Source organism: Corvus brachyrhynchos, unplaced genomic scaffold, assembly GCF_000691975.1.
Source record: "Corvus brachyrhynchos isolate BGI_N302 unplaced genomic scaffold, ASM69197v1 scaffold32, whole genome shotgun sequence".
In the NCBI taxonomy this organism is placed as follows: domain Eukaryota; kingdom Metazoa; phylum Chordata; class Aves; order Passeriformes; family Corvidae; genus Corvus; species Corvus brachyrhynchos.
In genome coordinates, this window is record NW_008237919.1 from 15,187,978 (window position 1) to 15,209,403 (window position 21,426).

The 21,426-nt window shown below is 37.7% G+C and overlaps 1 protein-coding gene across 5 annotated transcripts in view; it reads left to right on the plus strand.

The window, feature by feature from the left end:
* Positions 1 to 21,426, plus strand: part of SYT1 (synaptotagmin 1) — a 264,394-nt gene that overhangs the window by 130,651 nt on the left and 112,317 nt on the right. For 3 of the 5 annotated variants that reach the window (XM_008632832.2, XM_017733283.1, XM_017733286.1), the window contains one exon: positions 8,962 to 9,153. The exons of 1 other annotated variant lie outside the window; for it this stretch is intronic. In XM_008632832.2, the coding sequence (XP_008631054.1) occupies positions 8,982 to 9,153 (172 nt within the window). In that variant the 5' untranslated portion in view covers positions 8,962 to 8,981. The remainder of the gene's footprint in view (positions 1 to 8,961; positions 9,154 to 21,426) is intronic. One more of the 5 variants, XM_017733284.1, reaches the window with a different exon arrangement.

Here is a 21,426-nt window from a genome sequence, read left to right on the forward strand (position 1 = left end):
TTCAGTCATGTGATGATTTTCCCATTAGTACACTTGGGTGATGCATCTTAAAGCTTTAATGCCAAATACCAACTATTTACATTTTTCTAAATGCCATAAACATAATTTTATCATAGGATCTGAAAAAGTGCCTGAGCTGTTGCCTTTTCCCACCTACCACCAAGTAATGTAGCCCAAATGTCATGAGCTTACTGTGTGATCTGTAGTAAGTTCTCAAAGGTACAACCAATTGGTTTCTGAAGTTCAGTTTGTAATTGTATTCATGATGCAAATAAGGAATACAACCTCACTGCATTCTCCCTGTTTTCTTGTAGCTTTATGATACTGCAAATGCAATGGTGAAAAAACACTTTATGGTGAAGTTAAATGTGGTGCTCATTGAATTCAGCATATATGACTGAATATACGTAGAGAGCAGATCCTTTTCAGAAAGAAGGTGCCATTTTTATGTAGTCACTTGTCAGAGTAGAATGACATTCAGAGGTGCCAATTATTTCACAGCCTAAGTCCAAGACTGAACTAGTCTGAGAGGTAGCCCTGAACTGCACATCTCAGCTCCCCATGTTTGGTTCCTTAGTGCATGTACCTAATTAATTTTGCTAACCCCATGGTTACTGACTGAAAAAATTGGGACATATAAGAAATACTAATAAAAAGAAAATTCAAATGGGAAATAGTGAATTTAAGGCTGTGCCAAAGCAAGAATATTAATAACATTTCTCTGTATTATTTTATAATTTCTGTTATGTTGTTCCTTATGAATTTTACTGTGTCATAGTTAAACTATGTCACTTCACTAGTTTATAGGCTTTATTAGAGCCATTGATTGGACAAGAGCCGCATATGGGAACATAAATTGATTTTATGCAATGTACTCTACAAAAAATTTATTGATATAAAGGACTTCATTATTTGTAGTATTATTCTAAAATGGTTCTGGAACAGCAAGAACTCTCTGTGGACTGCATTAGAATTTCATGCTTAAATTCAGTTGAACACTAGTTTTTTATATAAATTCTCTTGTCTTACACTGCTGTATAAAGGAAGCTTGGAAGTAAATACCAGGGGAGTAGAAATGCAGATTGCAGCTTCAGGAAATGAGATGCAAGTGTGAAAGATGACAGAATGATCATGTGGGAGGAAATTACTGTAGTTTCTTTCTTTCCTTTATTTCTATTAATAACTAGGTATTATCAAGGACCTCAGACATTTTAAAGCAGCAATTTCTGTAGTAGACAAAGACAGGGTTTAAATTATATATACTGTGCAGCTTTGACAGGTAACCTCACTGCTGCTGAAACATGACAGTAACATCAACACCTAGAGACACAGGGCTCTCTCTTTCCCCATTACCTCTAAATATCAAAAGAAACACATGACTAAGAAATATCATATACTTAGGGGAAAATAAAGGTTTCAGAACATGGTCCAGCATTTATGTAGTGAATCTGTAAGGGACTCACCACTCTTGACTTACTTTGCAATGTGACCTAAACAGAGCTGTTTCTCTGTAACTGCTGTGAATTCTCTGGCTCCTATGTGCTCTTCTGCATTGCAGGAGCAGAAGTTTGAGGTGCAGTCAAAAAATTCCGGCTTTTAGCTGGAAAGAAAATAGTGTCAACTTCACTGTTCTCATTTAAATTAATTGTGGTCTTATCAACAACTTAAGGAGTGAATCTGAAAATATCATCTTGCATAGCTTGGTGCTGCAAAATATAGTGATTAGCTGTTCTTAGATTACATATCAGACTCTGGTGCTTCCTGAAAATTCAAGACAAAGTTTCTTTTCCACAGACTGTAGTGTAAGATATTTCAGAGCCTTGTACTTTGAAGAGTTCTGCCATATTTAATAGGTGGGTGAGCAGGCAGCTGAAAGAGAAGCATGCAGTTTGTGCCGTGGACTGAAGCATTTTTCTTTCTCCGGTGTTCACGGTGTCCATATTCTTCCTAATAATTTGCAGATGGTTTGCTGTCCCCAACAATGGACAGATTTTTTTCTGTGAGATTATATGGTTAGCTTTGAAACACGCTTAGACATGAAATGGTCCATTATAATGATTTCAATTAAATAAAATGTTTTTATCATGAGAGAGAACTGTGAACTATTCTATGCTTATTCTTCATATTTTCTAGGTTTATCAGATTTACTAAAAAAGTGAATTAGGCTAAGAAGAGATGGCTATTATTTTGATATAACTCATAATCAACAGGTTTTCAATGTGAATGTTAGACTGGAAATCTGACAATATTTTACTTTCTTATGAGAATTAATTTATATTTGGCCATCAAGTTACTGTCTTTCAGATGTTTTTCTAAAAATATTTGTTCCTATTTTGAGTAAATTCTGGAGACTGGTACAGAGCTCATGTCTAATAATGAGATGATTTGTTGCCTGGTCCAAAACTGTGCTGTAGGTAACTGTCAGCCTTGCTGTTGGCCCTCAAAACTAGAAGTTTGTGCTGACTGTCAAAAAATATTTCTGCCAAGCTCTCCTTCTCTTTGCTGCTTTGGGGTTGCAGCACTTCTGCCTGACTTGGTATGTGACTGCTGTTCTTCCCCCACACTTGCTTAAACTTGGGCTCAGACGTGTTCCCCTCTGTGTACTGGGGTCCTCATCACTCTTGGCTCACCAGCTCATGGTTCTTTTTCTATCTGCAGCACTGTACTCCTCCAGCCTGCTCCAGGACAAGTGATACTCCTTTGCCAGGACATGCAGGCATAAATGTTTCTAAAACTGAGCAATAAAGTTAGCTGTGGGCTTTGGGGGAAAGGTGTAGGTGCTTTATTTTGTTCATTCAGCCAGTGAAAGTATTGCTGTGGTGTTGGTAGCAAGCATTGGAAAACAGTGTTAAAGAGCTGATGTACAGGTGGTGTCTGGAAAGTGTCAGTTCGTGTTTCACAAATGGCAGCAGGAGAAGTGTCTCTTTTCCCCTGAAAGATGTGTAGGGATCACTCTGGGGCAGGCAGGGGTGGGGGTGTTGCTGGAACATTTCTTGTGCCTTGGTAGAAGCACAGAGAGGACCCCTGAATTCCCACACCAAGGTTGTTCATCAGAAGATTTTTCCCCATGAACTGTTGGCTTTTCATGTACCTTCTCTAAAGCAGTACTAAATCTGGATTGCATTGAAGGCCTTTGTGGTAGTCATGAAAAGGCTGTTTTGATATGACATCTTTACCATGACTTTCCATTCTTCTGAAAATGTACTTACAGACCCATCTTTATGAAAGGTCAAGAAAGTCTCTTTTCTGAGCTTGTCCTTTAAAATAACTGTCCTTTACTGAAGCTAGAAAGATAACATATTTCATTAGTAGGAAGATGAATGAGTAAAAAATGTATTGTTAGCATTCCAGAATGCTTAAATCTAGGAAGAGATCATTTACTGTTGATACCTTTAAACATTCCACTAATGATCCCATCTTCTGATGAATTAATTTCATCAAAAAAACTCTAATGGAATAAGGTATATTTTCAATGTGGTGCAGACCTTTCTCTGGTAATACTGCATACTTATCCTGGATATACCAGCAGTGAAAGCTAGTAGTTGCTTTCTCTTTCAGTGCTCAGAAGCTGTAAACAAAAATGACCAAGGGACACAACTGTGTGATTTTTCTTCTTTCTTGGATAAGTTTTGTTATTACATTTCATCCATTACATTGGATGTAACTGCTGAGCTGAACATGTTTTGTATGCTGAAAAGATAAGCTTCCAGGAAATACCATTAAACAGTGTAGATCCCAGTTTACATCTTGAGGAGTCACTAGCTCTACTACAGTTGCAGCATCAAACATTGAATGAATGATGACAATTACTTCTGAAAACTTAAAACAACTACTCATAGCAACACTATATTTGTATGTTTTTAATCATTTCATTAATTTTAATTTTTAGTATGGCGAAAAAGGAAGAGAGGCAGTAAAGTAAAATGACACTTTCCAGAAAATTTCTCATTGGGAGGAAATTATTTGGTCAGCATTGGATGTGTGACCTGTTTGCTGTCTCACTGCATGCAGTTTTGTGTTCAGCAGATAAGAGGAGAAATGAGCAAATGTAAATTGTCTGAAATCCACCATGTAGAAGGAATGTCACCTATTTTATATCTATGAGGTTATGCATTTAGCAGCTGCTATGGTACACCTACTGTAATTTCACCACCTAGAAACACAGCAATTAGCTTTGCTGCCCTTTGTGATTTTATTGTTTACATATTTTTTGTAAGGCTATCATGAATCTCCCCATGATTTTCCAGAAGGTGATACCCTGTTCTTGAGTTTTGCTCATTTGAAAAAATCCCCCTTTTGGGTAAATCACTGTGGAAATGCCACAGGGTTCTCATTAACTTTCTGACTATTCAGTTTATTTTTTAAAAAACCTAAAATTTCCCATGAGTTTAGTCTTCTCAAGTTGTCCACATCTTACTTTGCATATGCCAGAATGTTTGCAGGCTGTTGCCCTTTGAACACATTCTTTCAACTCTGATTTCCAGGATCCATTCAGTGCTCTGTATTCATCCATGTGTGAAGTTTTGCACATCTTTACTCCTCTCTTCTCCTTACTCTCCTCTCCCAAGAGTCGTTGCTACTGTACTGCTTTCTTAAGAGGTGCTTTCCAATGGGACTCTCACCATCAGGATTCATACCAGCGCATACTAAGGCAGTCAGCCAATACTTTGTACCTCCATAACCAAATCCCTTGCTTCTTACAAACCTCCAGAGTGTATATGTGTATTACTCAATTGCTTTATTTTCAGAGGAAATTATGTAGAAATTATGTAGAAGTTTGAGCTGATAATTCATGTTTCTCAGAGTTATTCTGGCATAGGAAGCAGTAAAGCTCTAAATGCCTGGTCTCCTCAAGGGTTCAACTGGATTTTCAGTCAGCACATACCTGCTTCTGAATAGAAACAAGCATTACTTCGAAGTAATCCATGTGTTTGTTCGTTGTTCATTGTTTCACATGTCTTACAATGATTATATGGCACTACTGGGCAGTGAATGGGCAGTGGTATGCCAAAGAATTGACATGCTCAGGAAATGTAGTCTATGCTGCATTTTATAGAAGCACGTAAATTAAATTGTACTTTTATTTATGATTACAAATGTACTCATTTATGACTGGATGTTGCACATGAAACGTGATGTTTCATACATAGCATGATAAACATTGTAGTGAACATTGAACTAGAAATTGTAGTTGAGTTGTATGACATTTCGTTTTCTAACTTAGAAGAAATTTTTTCTTGCAACTACCATTTCATACACGGCAGATAATCTGCAAGTGATTTGTAGATCTTTACCTTCAGCGATGCACTGCAGCATTCAAATAACCCCCTTTTTTTAAAAAGGCCAATTTAAATCTAATTATTCTGTATTCCGCAGTCTCTAATACCATGGTGTTTATGCCGTTACTGTGGAAAGCTGCAGCTTTAGAGGTACAAAAGCCATCAGATGTTACAAGCAAGTGGGCATGTGCTCTTTGCAGAAAGCTTTTTCTGAGTCAAGATTCCTCTTCAGCCCCTCGACACCTTTTTGAAATACCAGGACTGTGTCATTGGCATGTAAAGGTCAAAGGTTCTGTAGCAAGTCTCAAACCATTTGTGCATGCCTCATTAGACAAAGTGACCTCTAACTGCACTAGGACTCTACTGAGGGTTGTTCCTGGAGATCACGGGAATAATCTGTTTTGTTGGGTTTCCTCCTTTTAAGTAAATCAAAGTGTAATGCTTCAAATTTGTTCTTTAAACATATTTTCAAAATATAGTTCCAAAACTAGAAGCAAATAAATTACATTTGCCTTAATTTTTAATTAGCTGAAAGTCATCACTGCAAATTTTGTCTTCCATTACAAAATAAAAGTCAACTGCCAGGCCTGAAATAATTAAGCAATATATTATAATTAAGCAATTTAATTTTGATTTAATTATGACGTACATCTTTCCTTCTGGTTTAACTGACAGTCACTGACAAAATGCCATAACATAAAACAGCACTAGTGTTTACAGCTTGTGACTCTACATGTTTTGCTTCATAGTATTTGGCATTCATCAGAGCACATGGAAAAAGCCTCTTAGTCTGGAGTAGCTGGCATGTTATTTCATGCTACCCAAATTATGTACTACTTGTTTTTTCCAATTGTTGTTTTGTGAGGCAATTAGGGAAATACTCACAGGTATCTCAGGCTTGAGCCAAAGTTCATGGATATTAACTGGAATCTTTCCATCAGTTTTCATCTGCTTTTGATAGTAAACTGCTCCCATGTTGTTACAGGGAAATAGTTAAGACCACATGCTTATGAAATATTTATGGAGCTGTATTGTATACATATTCTGTGTCAATATCAACATGATTTTATATTAGGCTATAGACTTGAGGGCAAGGACAGAAGTGATGGGCAGGCAGGGAATACTGCTTTATTCGCTGCTGCATCAATGAAATTGCTACAAAATATCCACCAAATTGCTTCTTCAGAACAAGACCAACCCCCTATTCTGTTAAAATCTTTTTCCTCATACGACAGTATTGGGGAATGGCTTTTGTATTCCAGACTATACCAGTGTGCAAACCCCTGTTGAATGATAGGAATGGTGAGGATGATTTCAAAAGGTTTGCTCTGCTGCAGTGAGGTCTGCACCTGCAGGTTTTCATGACTGTGGACTTGTAGAACTGAAGTTGAAGGACAAAAGGCCAATTCTTATCTTGATTTAGTGATTTGGGCACTCTTTAGCAACATCCATGAAAACAATTGCATAAGACAAGAAAGGTCATGATTCATCATATTTTATGCAGTCAGGTGCTCTTACGCCCCTTTGATTTTGATGTGTTGCCTTTTGTTCCTATGTTGATGTTTAAATTTCTCAGGTAAAGGTTAAAGGCCATAAGTCTTTTGGGGCTGCAAGCAATTGTACAATCAGAGCAATAATGAATGTTTGCTTTTTCTCAAGCCTTTTCTCCCTCTGGTTTTCTGAAGTTATTCAGATCAGTGATATTTATGATGCAGCAGAAAATCAGAACAATGTTTTCAAAACCTGGATAAACATTTCAGCTAGCCTTCCTGTGTTGCTGAAATTTCTTTGTGCATATCTTCTCACCTTCATCCCACTGGCCCAAAATTCTTTGCTATGTGACTGTGGTAGGTTGACCCTGGCTGGGTGCCAGGTTCCCACCAAAGCTGCTCTATTCCTCCCCTCCTCAGCTGGACAGTGGAGGGAATATGCAACCAAAGGCTCCTGGATCAAAATAAGGACATGAAGACATCACTCACCCATTACCGTCAGTCAAAACAGACTTGAATTAGGGAAATTGGCTTAATTTATTACCAATCAAAGCAGAGTAGAGTATTGAGAAATGAAACCAAATCTTTAAACACCTTCCCTCGCCTCTCCCTTCTTCCAGGGCATAGCTTCACTCTGGATTTTCTCAACAGTGCGGGGAGATGGGGAATGGTGGTTGTAGTCAGTCTATCGCACATTGTCTCTGCCCTCCCTCCTCCTCAGAGGGAGGACTCCTCACTTTCTCTGCCTTCAGTGTGGGGTCCCTCCCAAAAGAGACAGTCCTTCACAACCTTCTCTAATTTGAGTCCTTCTCATGGGGTATAGCTCTCCATGAACTGCCCCAGCATGGTCCCTTCTACAGGATGCAGTCCTTCAGGAACACACTGCTCCAGAGTGGGTACTCCATGAGGTCCCAGGTCCTGCCAGCAAACCTGCTCAGTGTGAGCTCCTCTCTCCATGGGGCCACAGGTCCTGCCAGGACCCTGCTCCAGCACAGACTTCCTTTGGGGTCACAGCCTCCTTCAGGCACTCATCTGCTCCAGTGTGGGGTCCTCCACAGGTGGCAGGGGAATCTCTGCTCCGGCACCTGAAGCACCTCCTGTCCCTCCTTTAGGCCTGACCTCAGTGTCAGCCCGGCTGTTCCTCTCACATATTCTCACTCCTCTCTCCCAGTAGCTGCTGTGCAGCAGTATTTTCCCCTCTTAAATCTGTTATCCCAAAGGTGCTACCACCATTGCCGATGGCTTGGCCTTGGTCAGCTGCAAGTCCATCCTGGAGCCGTCTGGAATTGGCTCTGCAGAACGTGGGGGAAGTGTCTGGCAGCTTCTCACAGACACCAGCCAGTAGCCACCCCACTACCAACACTTTGCCATGCAAACCCAATACAGTAATATACTGCTCAAATAAAGGTTTTCCAAAATGCCCATTAAACAACATGAAATCAAAAATAAACTGATACGGGATTATGCTTGGGACAGCCTCATAGATATTTCAAAATGGCTGCATTTAGACTCCCTACAGATGTTGTATTTTCATGAATACAGTAAGATACCTGAATAATTTAAGAGAATATTGTCAGTAGCAAGTGTCACACTAAATAACTGGAAGGAACATTGTCTTCACTTAGTAAAGATAAAAATGCATGCAAATCAATTTCTATTTGATACACAGCTTTAAATAGGAAACAATAAGTTACTACTTCAACAGGAAATCAAAAGTGTGTACTATGTCCTTATCACCTCATTTATTTCCTGTATAGAAACTTTGTCCCTGATCCACACCACTGTAATTCTCACAGAAAAATAAATATGTAAATACATTGAAATTTGCACATAGGGAGCATTTATTACACAATTTGCTTATACTTTCAAATTGAAGAGCAAAACGTAAATCTGTATGAGATTTTTACAGGAATTTTGAGGTTTCAAATGTAGCGGTTCCAAAATGCAAACCGTTGGAAAAGTGCTCTAAACAATAAAATTATTCTGGCTGAAATTAACCCTGCAAAAGACTTTACTCTCTTGTCTAATAAATATTTTATGAAGAACTTGAAACTATATGAAAATGCAGTCATATTTACGCAGTAAGTATGAGAACCAAGTGATATTCTGCCTATTTATTCATTTATTGATGAGAGATACATTTCAATTATATTACCTTTTGGTTTTTTGTTGTGTTTTTCTTTTTATTCCAGCAGCTTACCCAGGAGTGAAAATGGTGAGTGAAAGTCATCATGAGGCCCTGGCAGCACCGCCAGCGACCACAGTAGCCCCAGCCCCTCCAAGTAATGTCACCGAGCCAGCCAGTCCGGGAGGAGGGGGAGGAAAAGAAGATGCATTTTCTAAGCTAAAAGAGAAGTTCATGAATGAACTGAACAAAATTCCATGTAAGTAAAACTCGATTGATGAAAAAGCTTCTGTTGGCAGACTAGATTTAATTTGACATTTTCTTCCTTGACATTTATTTAGACAGCATACTGAATGTTTTCTAGTCAAAGCTGGTAAAATCACAAGATTAAACTGGTTTTGTAAGTTCCTCAAAATTAACTGAAGTAGGAAAAAGAGAGTCCAACTCATATGTAATTTATGTCTATTTTTAATGATGAATTACTGCTGAATCATTAAAACTGAATCTAGAGAACATCACTGTGGCTGTGGGACCAGCCAGTAAAATGTTTCCTATAAGTAATACTTAAGGTTTCATGTTTATGACATATGTGTGTGGGCATATTACCTTGAAGTAGTATTTGGCAAGAACTCATAAATATGGAGAAAACAAGGGGACTTATATCTTTGGAGATTAGAAGATGCAGAGAGAAATGGGAAAATGAGGTTTTCACAAGAAAATAGCTAATACATCAGCAATGTATGAATGTAACTATGCTTTTCCCACTCAGTTATTCTAGTAGATCAGCCACTGATGCTGTTTGCACAAGTTCACATACCTATGCAGAAAACTTAGAAGTATAAATGTATATTTTTGTGAAGTTAGTAGAACTAAAGTCAGCAGGGTTCTTTTGGTTTGTGCTAAAAAGTATTGACTCAAATTTGAGGCCTCAATTTGTTCACATAAAAAAAATACAAGCATTAGTTTTGTGCTGTTGTTTATGATTTTACTGGGGTTCTTGAACCTGTCTGGTATGTTTTACTATACATATGCTGGTATCACACGTAGAACTAATTCAGTATTGTCAATGGCATTTCATATAATACAGAAAAAATTCTTTTTGTTAATGAGAGAAAAATTACCTAATGCTACCAGCAGATCATTTTGTCATTTTTGTAAATATGAAGGTGAAGTCTGTTTGTGTATGTGTTTTAACAGCAGGCATTAGAGAGTCATTCAATCTTTAATAATTTTTTCTTCATAAGAATAAGTAAATGTAAAATATTTTCAGAGTAGTATTTTAACATATGTAAGAATTTTCAGTTTAAAAGGCTATCCTTTGTGTAAAGAAATGCTCTGTGACTGATAAAGACAGATAACAAATTAGAATATTAATCTTTTTTTTTATCTATAAATGGATCTTGGCAATGTGACGAGATGAGGTTTTTGCAAAATTGATAGCAAACAGCTTTGCTCTGTCACTCCAAATTCTCACTTGCAAGAATTAAGGTGTTACAGAGGCAAGAAATTTGTGTGCCATTATTTTGGTGATTTGTGTAGTCCCATGCAAACCATACTGAAATGAAATTGTCTGATGATATCAAGGGAAAACAAAACTAAGAATAAAAATACAAAAATACAAGTGTAAAAAAAAAAGGAGGGGAAATGAGAAAACATTGAGGGAGAAACAGCCAGAATTTGAAACATTTGTCTTGTAATTTTTATTTCACCATGCTATGTAAATAATGTAGGTGAGACTTTTATGTAGATACTCTCTTATTTTTAAACTTTCATTTTAACTTCACAAAGGCATAAATGGTTTCCAGTATGAGGAACTCAGTAGTTGGTAGGTGTAGGAAAAGGCCTGTAGATAGAGAGAAACTTGGAATGCCCTGCTGCATGCTTTTTTAAAACCACAGCAAAAACAAGTGGAAAGTCCAATCTGGAGAATCTTTTCAAGTTAAATTGACTAAAACTTTTATTTTCTCTTCATGAAAGAAAAAAACCCCTACTGTTACATAATGAAAATGCTTACTTAGAAAAGAATATTAGGCCATAAAGCAAGTCTTGCTTATTGTGAAATACATTATAGTGTTTATAAAATGTGGTACCTTATGCTGACAGTGAGACCAGAACATATTGCCTCCATCTTAGAAATCTGGTCTCTTATCCAAGATCATGCAGTATTGTTGTTGAGGAGAAATGAAACTAAGGTAGTCACAAATCCCATGCCAATTGTCTGCTCTTATTATAGAGGCTGCAGATGTGATTGGATCTTCCCAGGATCTCTATCAAATGCTGTGGCTATAATTATGTAACATAATGTTTTGCTGTACTGGGGGGGTCTGCCATTTCAAGAAGAAAGTTGAATGTTCATTGTACTACAGAGGGGCAAGGGACTTGTGTGGGGGCTTTTTTGAAATACTAGCTATGAAATTCGTGCCATTGACATGTTTTGAGCATTTTATATTCCAGATAACTTCTCTTTTGCCCATTTTCCTCAGTAATAAATCCTGCAAGAATGGGCTGCGTTACACAGAGGTCTGTATGTATTTTTCATTTATAAACTAACATAAACATAAAACAAGTTTTCTTAGGCTGTGTACAGAATACTGGGGGCAGGAGGGCAGAGGAGACCTCATTTCCATGTTGGAAGATTATAGCATTTTCTCATGAGTTGTTCAGTTTATGTCAGTGGGAAGTTGTCAGTGTGGTGTTTTCAGTCTACTGCCAAGAAAAATTTAATTGTGGTGGAAAAGTTCTCAGGACTTACCTCTTACAGCTGGCTGCAAATTTTTTGAGAATCTCTCTTAGAGCAGAATGTAAATTAGTACAAACCAAATTGTTTGTATAGTGCCTTTCTGGGAATTCCTTGCTCTGTGAGAGAGAAGAAATACGGTGCATGGGCCCTGTTGGGATAGCACAGATGCTTGTCTTTAAGAACACATCCAAGACAATGGACCAGGTTTTTCCTCTGGTAGATTCAAACTGAAGACCTGATTTGAGTCTTACACATGGCAGTGGAATGCCGTAGTCAGCAAGTTCTCTAATCTTTACAGATGAGGGACAAGCCTGTTTTCTAGTTCATGTGCTTTATCATTTTTACTTCCAAAGGTCTCATGTTCATCCCCACATGACAGGAACGGCTTTGAAATCTCAGTACTTAATACGAGAGGATTTTGTTTTCAGTGCCCTTTTGCTTATGTGAGAGATAAAAAATTAAATGTTTTAGTTGCCTCTGCCTAAGATGTCTGCAGATGGAATATAAGCCGTCATGATGTAGTGGATGTATAATAGGATAGAGTGTTGTGAAAAAGCTCACCTGCAATCAACTTGGCTTGAGTGCTAAAAAGGCCAAGCCATAGTAGGGACTAATTTATGTAGTCTTCTCTTTCTGTTTTATCTTAGAAATTATATAATATCAGGTCATGTTTATATTAAAAAAAAAAAGAAATGACAACATTCTAATCAGGGAATTAATGATAACAAAGATAAAGGTACAGCAAACTATATCCAGCTGAATAAATACTGTTCCTTTCATGTGGCTTATAATAGAAGATTCATTTTTTAAAAAGACTGTTTTGTAGAACACACATATGTCAGAAGTTAAATAGTCTAGACATACTAGCTAACTAAAAATATTAGGATTCCCATTAAAAGTTCACTTTGCAAAACTACAAGATAGGGTCTGCACAATTTAAATTAGACTGGTGTTTTCTTCTGTGATGTATGCACAAGAGAAGTCTTGTTTTGTCCAAAAAAAAGGATGAATTTAGTAGAAGGAGGAAATAAAAGTTCCAAGAAAAAGAAAAGACCTGTTTGTATCAGTATACATTATTTCAAGAACAGTGATGCAGTGCGTAAACCGGGTTAAAATTTTCATAGGTACAAGCAGAAAATACAGAGTTTTTTTCTTGATTTGTATCTCTTTAAAATAGAACATCCACCACATTTTGTGACAGGAGAACGCAGGCTTCCAAAAGCATACAAACCATTCAGAATGGCGATGTCCTAACATACATTTCACTCTGGATAAAGCAAGTGGGATAATTTTATTACACTGAGTCATACAATTAAAGTGCAGGAATCTGGTAAGTTACTGAAGCATAACTGTGAGGAATTTTTTTCTCCGTTATGTAAATCCCTGCATTTTGGTTGTGAGTGGCTGATTTGCATAATCACAGTACGGTTGTTTTTCCGTAACTGAACTGTGTATAAATGTCACTCTAACTTAATTGGTTCTTATATTTTCAATCCTTATTTATCTTTAGTCTGCAGACTTTTTAATCTCTTTACCAGAAAGTGAAAAAAGGTACCATCTCTGCTTTAACATTTTACGTTTTAAATATAGTAAATGCAACACCTAAAAAAAGGGGGAAAACAGAGCAGATAAACCAGCATTTATTCTTCTGAAAACAAAACGCATTAAAAGATTTTATAAGATATATCAGTTCTTTCCTTCTTCCTTCTCATTGTTCTTACATCTGGGTCTTTGTCTACAGGCCAGGAAAATATCTGCTATACATTTACAGTAAGTGTGTTGTAGCAAGACTGTGGTAATGGCAGCAACAGCTTTTGGGTGGAGACTTTAAATGTCAGGATACTGATACTAACCATACACAAATAAAAATTGACATAAATTACCACTAGTTTACTTAATAATTGTGAAATCAAAGTGATGTTGATGTGTTTTCTAATGACACATTCCTGTATGAATAGGAGACCTCATTCTGCCAGTAAATAAGACAGCAAAAATCCAATAAAATTCCAGCATACATCTGATTGAATAATGATATGCTGTTAATGCTTGGGGTAAAATCTGGAAAAGCTGCAATAGCTGATTGCATTGAATCCAGGATACTGTTATTGCCTCTTTAATAGGAAGATATTGCATATTTCCAATGCTCTCTTTATACAATTACAATGTAAGATAGCAAAGTTACATTTCTGTACAAACTGTATTCTGAAATCTTTGGCTGGCTTGCCACTCCATTTGGCCTCAGTAGCTGGTGCTCAAAAGCTCTAAATTTGATTCATCTTGTACAACTGACTGATAATCCCCCAAACCAGAAGCTCAAATCTCTGTGATAATTCAGGCTAAAACCTGATGTTCTGTGCAGACTTGTCTCACATTCTGTTTGCAGAGAAAGTTTTATTTCCCTCTCCTTGGCCTAGTGAATAACTGTCAAAATAAAATGGGACTGGAGGCTGTAGAGAGAACTGTAGTAAAAATGTAAAAGTAACTGTAAGACTTAGGTCTAATTTAATTCTAAATAATATCTTAGTAAGCTGAGTACCAAGATATAGATATATTTGGGTAATTTAGCAAATAAAATAATTCTGGATTTATGTATTTAGCCATTTAAGTAAAAATTTCAGCATTCAGCAGTCATCCTAGACACATCTCATCATTTCTTTCTCCCTGCTGGTCTCTGCTATTTTGCCCTCCCGCCTTTCTTGATTGATCAGCTGAGGTGTATTAAGAGTGCTTATTGCCCTCTATAAATGGCAGTAAAGTTAATTTCTTAATTTTTCATTCTTATGTGGCATCAAGATTATCAAGGAGTTATTACCAGACTATGTGTGTTATTAGAAAATTGAGAATTTTGTTCCTGGGGTCTTTCTGAAACTTAATTTTTATAACCTGACAGCTTGATCGTTTGCAGAAAATGAATTCATTAGGCTTCTCCTAATGGTTCCCGGAGCACAGGTGTTACTGGCACAGGGAGGAGAGGGCACATTCTTTTCTAAGTTCATAAAAAAGAAGCAAAATGCTGATAATAGAATGCTTTCAGATTTGGAAAGTGGATTTATAGAATAGGCCTACCACAAAATCAGAATAAAGTTTGCAGCAATAGCTATGATTTAAATTTTCACAGCACATGCCAGTGTTAGTCATTGCCTAATATCTTAGGTTATCCCGAAAAAAAATTTAGTTTCTGCTTCAGAGATCATCTTGAGTAGTAGCTGACTGCCTGTAGAAATGAGGACTATGTATACATATGTTTATATGTATACACACATAGATTTATCGAAACAGTAAGCAGAGTTCTCAGCTTAGGAACAGTCTGACATTGGCAAACTCCATTTATGTATCTTGGCAAAGAATATTTGTATGGAGAGATTTTGAGAAGATAAAGAAGTTTCTTGATGTTCAGGGAAGTCTAAAGAACAGTTCTGGAGGAAGTGGGAAGGCATGAATTTAAGTCTTCTTGTCTCCCCTCCTGTCATCAAATCATTGGCAACTACTCATGCCAAGCAAATACATGCAGCTTTACACTGGAGAAGAAGTGGGGAAAATCAGAAATAAGGATTTATTTTGGAACACAGAAGAAGTAAAAGACAGAGCTATTACAGTACAATATTAGATGAGGAAAAAGCCCCATTATTTCTAAATATAGCAATTTAAATGCAAATCTCAGGTTACTTTGTTTTCTCCCTGAACCCCCAGTCCCAGAGTGTAGATGAGAACTTCATCCTTTTTTTTTATGTTAAATAAAATTTCTAGATCTCCTGCTGATAGGGAAAAGCTTGAAAATACTGCCCACACACATCCAGAAGACACAAATATCATGAGACAAAACCAGTTGAACTCTGTTATTTTATAAACTCATAACATGAAAATGCTGTGATTATTTCTGGGGGTCCAGCATATTTTGACTGCTTTAAAGGAGGAATCCTGAAAAATCTTTTAAATCCCAAATTTCTGAATAGATACTGAGGGGTGGAAGAATGGAAGTAAAACCTCATGAAGCAGATGAAAATCTTTGTCTGGAAGGAATAGCATGTAGTCTGAGATCCAACCAAATCATACTCCATCAGCATTTTAATGATTGAGTCTGTCATGCAGCATTTGTTTATTTTTTTACATTATTACATTTTACAATCCATGAATTATTTTCATATGCCTTCTGATAGGCTCCCCTTAACGTGTCCTCTTAAACTTCTGCGTTCATGACAGCTGCCAGTTTGATCCTCATGCAGGACTAAGCGAGGAACCTCAGGCCGTTAGAAGTACAAGCTGCTCTAGCATGACCTAGAAGTGCTGCTGCTGCAGAATGTAGCTGGATCAAGCACTGGCAAGCACCCATGCTTGCCAGGAGGTTACATAAAATCGTTGAATGGTTTTGCTTGGAAGGGACCTTAAAGATCATGTAGTTCCAACACCCCAGCCATGGGCAGGGAAATAATCTCTTCCAATCAAAGCAAACTGAACCGATGCATCTGACACACTCAGGGTAGGAATAGGAGTCCCCTATTCCTACCCTGGCTGTTATCTTGGCTCCTTGGACAAGCCAAGGAGGAAAGGAGAAATCAGAAGAGCAGGCTCCTAGACCTTGAACCAGAGCAGCTGCTGCACCACTGTCCATCCCCAGCACAGGGAGAGCCTGTTGCAGGCTAAACCCATGTCCTCCTCTGCATCACCTTGAGAATGCACTGTCCTGTCAGAAAGGAAATGCTATCTCTAAGCCAGTAGCACACTGGGAAGGTAACCTCAGTGTCAAACAGAATTATACATTATTGATTGCATGTGTCTGGAACACCCTTTTCAGAAACAGCAGTTGGTTTTGAGTTGTATAATCTGAAATAAAGGGAAGGAGAAATTCTTCTGTAAAACACATGATGCTGAAGGCATTTTAACAAAATATAAGAAAACAAAAAAACACATTCAGATGAACTTTTAAAGCCAAGGGGATGATATTCATCTATAGCAGAAACAGGGATGAGCACCTATCTTTGGCTTGGTGATGGCATTTTAACAAGGGGTGTCAGGCTACCCCCAGGAGTCTCCTCTAGCATATAACTGTGATTATTATTTTGTATGTTACAATTACTCTGGTAGGTATTTTATTGCACTATAGATATGTCAAGTTGTGCCAGTACCTTATAAATTGAGTAGAGAATTCAATTTACAAGCAGAAAACTGAACATTGTTGCTGGCTTACTTTCAGTTCTGGTAATGTATCTTAAAATTTCATTACTTCGTGTGAGAGAAAGTGCACTAAAATTGTGTTTACATGCATAAAAGAAACACAGTCTTTGTTAGCCTTTTTCAAACTTCCCTGCATATAAAGTGCCTACAGAATTACACATATCTGTTATAATTGTTTGTAATCTTGCTTTAAAAATAAGAGTTCATGGAACAATTGTTCTGAACTTAGAACTGAGAATACATTTAAAGATTTCATTCTCAGCAATGTGCTGCATAAAAGATAGAAGGCACCTGTGACTGTGGTTAGTAGATTTGCTTTTAAAAAGCATGGTTTAAATGCACAGTGAAAATATAGGAATTACTGTTAAGATTTATATTCCATCCTTACCTCAGCTACTTGTGTCTAGGCACTATGGCAAGCTAGAAGATACTCTCTTGTAGTTTTATGAGAACCAAGAGTAGATAATGCCACTGTTATTCTGAGAAATTGTTGTAAGCTGGCACGGCTGAAGAACAGAATGTCATTCTTTGTTGTTATTGTTAACTATTCTGCTTAGAACTGGGTGAGTTTGCTGCTAAGAATTGTCCAAACTAAAGCCTTCCCTGAGGGTTTGTAAATATATAATACTCTCCTTACATTGGCTAATGTGTTTTTTAAAGTGTTTAAAAAATTTTAAAAGAGACAAGAATGCCTTTACTGATATATGAATTAAAATACCTGGTCATCAATGCCATATTGCCAAGGTGGGTGAAAAACTAAGACACTGTCCACCAAGAGGAGCTCTCAGGAATGCTGTAGGTACATAGCATCCTTTCATGCATTCATTTTATCTTTTTTAGTCTGGGCTTTTATGTCAAGCAAGCTCTTGAATGGTTCTAGATCTGAACATTGCTACTGCTTCCAGAACATGACGCCACTTGTAAGAGCTCTGGAAGTGGCCTCAAATATTCAGAAGAATTTTGGTATGAGAAGAGTTTGCTCTGACTCCATAGAAAGAAGCTGTGGTGCTGAACTTGAATGACTGCCTCATGAAGGCTGAGTTCCAGCTGGCAGCTGAGCAAGCCATCTGCCTACTCCTGTGCAGATTTCAGAGTCTGAATCTACTCTTAATTACCAACTTCAGCAAGAGCTCCCTAATTTGCTCACAGACCCTATATCATCTGGGGGCATGTTTCAGTACTATAGCTGGCACTGTTTTCCTATTACAGTGAGATGCACCAAAATGGAAGATGAAGTTTATCATTTCAGATGGGAAAGGCATTTCAACCCACATCTTAAAAAGGAGCTTCAGAAATTATTAGGATTTCTACAGTTAGCTTTTAAGAATCAGACTCTGTAAGCTGAGTTATACAAATCCGAGTTAAATGCATTGGTCCTCTTCAGAATGACACAGAAATAGGAGGCCCAGGTTTATCCAGAAGGAAGAACTGGTGTCTGCACTGGTACTGATCCCATATACTTTGATATCCAGGAAGGCCTATAGGCTAAGCCCTTTTAACAGAGGGATTCACAGCCTGAAAACGCTTTCTCTGGGCTTAGAGACCTGATTTCTCTCACTTGGAGAGCGATTATTTCAGTTTCTTCTGTCGATGCACAATCTGATGAAGAGTCAGGGAGCTCACTGGACCAGAGGCCTGGATGAAGGACAGGCTATGAATTTTGCTGTGAAATGCCTTTGGACAAAATGAGCAAATAACACTGGGTATTTAAGGCTCCTTGAGCTTAAACAAATGTCTTCACCAAGGTTACAGAATATGACAGCGTGAATCCCTTGTTTCTTTTGTAGCTGTTCCTGTTGGAAAGGCACATCCAAGTTTTCCAGCTTCATCCCTTGGTTTCCTTTAGTCTCAGGAAGACCTGAGGCTCAGGTATTTTAGGTTGCAGCCTGAACAATACTCCTGAGTCTTTGCTGGCAGCTCCTATATTGTCAGTGTGAAGCAGCCACACAAACCATCTATTTGACATAGTGGAGTAGGGGTGTCAGCTCCTTGAAGGAGAAGGGAGAAGGAGTATGTGAAAACTGGTGAGCTGCTTGGTTTGAAAGTCATTTACATACAAGAAGTTTTTTCCCCTAGGCCTGTGTCAGGACCATCACCCATAAAGCCCAGTGGGGAGGAAACCTCCAGTACTAGGACAGGCATCAGATTTTTTTTTTTTTTTTTAAACTGGAGACAGTTTTTAGAGAGGAAATATATTCTTCACATAGTCAACAATGTTCAATAACTTGTACACATTTCTTATAGATACTTTTATGGTCCTTCCTTCCTTATCAGATTTCAGTGGATTTTCTATTTTCCTTCTGCACTGTTTCATATGTATTTATTAACACTTTTCTACTAGCCAGAACTCATATGAAAAAATGAGCGCAAGAAAAATATTCGCTAATCCAGCATTCAGTTTGGCTTATTCTTTAGGTATCAAACTCGCATTTCCTCCCAAAACAGCTATTTTATCATGTTTCCTAAGACCTCAGGACTCAATTTTCATCAAGCACATGCTGTAAGCTGGAAAATGGCATTTCTGGTCTCAACCCTGGAGTCAGTTGTTTGTTTGTTTGTTATGTGCCATGGGTACAGATTTACTTGCAGCATGGGCAAGGGAAGGAAGACAAAGATAAGGCAAGCTTGCTATTCATAAATTTCAGCCTAGCATAGCCTTTTAGATTACAAGTCAGTGATAGTAATCACTTTATAGGAAACTGTTCCAGAATACCAATTCCTAAATTTGCTTGCCTCATGAAATATTTATTGATGAGTTTCAAGTCTTAGTACAATGAGGTGGCCAGGACAATGGGAAATAGGATGATGGGTGGAGAGGACCAATGGACAAAAAAAATCCTCCCTGAACTCAGGGCATAGTGTTAACAGGGATAACATAGCATGAAGAGATGTCAACATTGACTTGGCTAGTCTGAAACAGCCATGCATTTATTTAACAGTGATTGTGTAGTACAAAAATATGCTCCTGCACAATGCTCTTCTTGATATCAATATAGGTATGCAGGAACAGGCAAAATGGAAAAGGGAAACTAATTACAACAATCTCTTCTCTATTCAGTTAATGCATGAACTGAAGTCTTTAAATTGTGCAACATCCTTGGATTTCAACAGCCCATTTTTGTTAGGAACCTACTGACAGCTGGGTTTTGATTCTGCAGAATGAGCAGATCTATCCAACATCACTGCTACTTCCCAGAAAACTGTCTGTTATTTCATAATGGTAATGACAAGAATCATTTTACTCTGTTGAACCAAATATTTATCCTGATAATTCCTATTAGAAAAGGATAGAAAATATATCCTCTTTAAAACAGCCAACTAAACTCCTAAATTACGTCCCCATTACATAAAATAATTTGTGATACCAAATCCCTAAAGGCATAGCAAAGCTAGCTGAACCCTGCAGTGCAGCATGACTGCAAATTGGTGAACAAGTTTTTTCTTGTTCTCAAGTCTTTTTTCTTTACTGACCTGCGCCACTCCTGTAAATAACTTAAAAGACAATAGATTTGCATTCTTATTTGATAGAGCCACGTTAAGTGTAGCATGGGTATGCAGGCTCAGTCCAGGTATTGAAATGCTACACAGCAGATTTTAGAATCTCCAAAGGTTTAGTCTGGTAAAGTATTTAAATGTGTACTAACCTTTAAGCTCCTGAATAGTGCATTGAATTAAATTTGTTACACACAAGTGGTTTGGAGGATCAAAATTGTAAATAACATTTCTAATGCATCCTGTAATTTACCAGATGAACTGCTACATTGGTTCTTACTTTAATGTAAATTAATTTTACTTTTGCTATGGTTATTGTGATATAAAATATTTATTTTATTAAAAGTTTGTAACTCTACAAGTAATGTATTTTAGAGGCATGTGTCACACACACATATAGTGGTAGCAACAAATTTCTTTTCAGACCTTCATAAATACCAGTGTAATACCTTCCATTTGATTTTAGTGGGCTGCTTGCTGAGAGTTGTACCCGCTTTTGTCACATGGCTTATTATCACTGCACACATTTTCATCATTGTTGTCAAAAAAGAGCATTTAGGGCAGTTGTTTAGTTTAAATGATCAGTAGAGTGCTACTTTGAGATCATTTGGGAAGGGGACACACACACTGAAATTTTCCAATGGAAGCTGTTGGAAGAATGTAATTACCTCACTTGGGACTTGAGCCAACTCAGCAAACATCTGATTTCCACAGATGTGATTGAGGTTGTTTCCATTTAGTTTAATGAGAGTTGGATGGGGCTGTAAGGCATTACAATCCTTTAGGGAAAATCCTGGGGGATCTCTCATCACCAGAAAAGCTGAGGATGTTGGTTTTATGTTTCCCCCAAAGTACAGCAGCCCTTCCATCAGCATGTCACCACTGCTGTTCCCCAGCATTACTGGCTCGGGGGGAAGCAGGCCACCATGGTGCCACTTTCTGTGCCTGAGAAGGATCCAGGATACTGGCAGATGATGTTGTTTAGCTTCCTTCTGGGTTTACGTCATCTATGAGGTTTAGTGAGTTGTTCAGTTCTTTGGTGGATGTACTGGAGTGCTGTAGCAATGATCAGGGAGTAAATGTGATGCTTCAGTAATTTTTTGCTCCTTTCAGCACTGAGTGGCATTG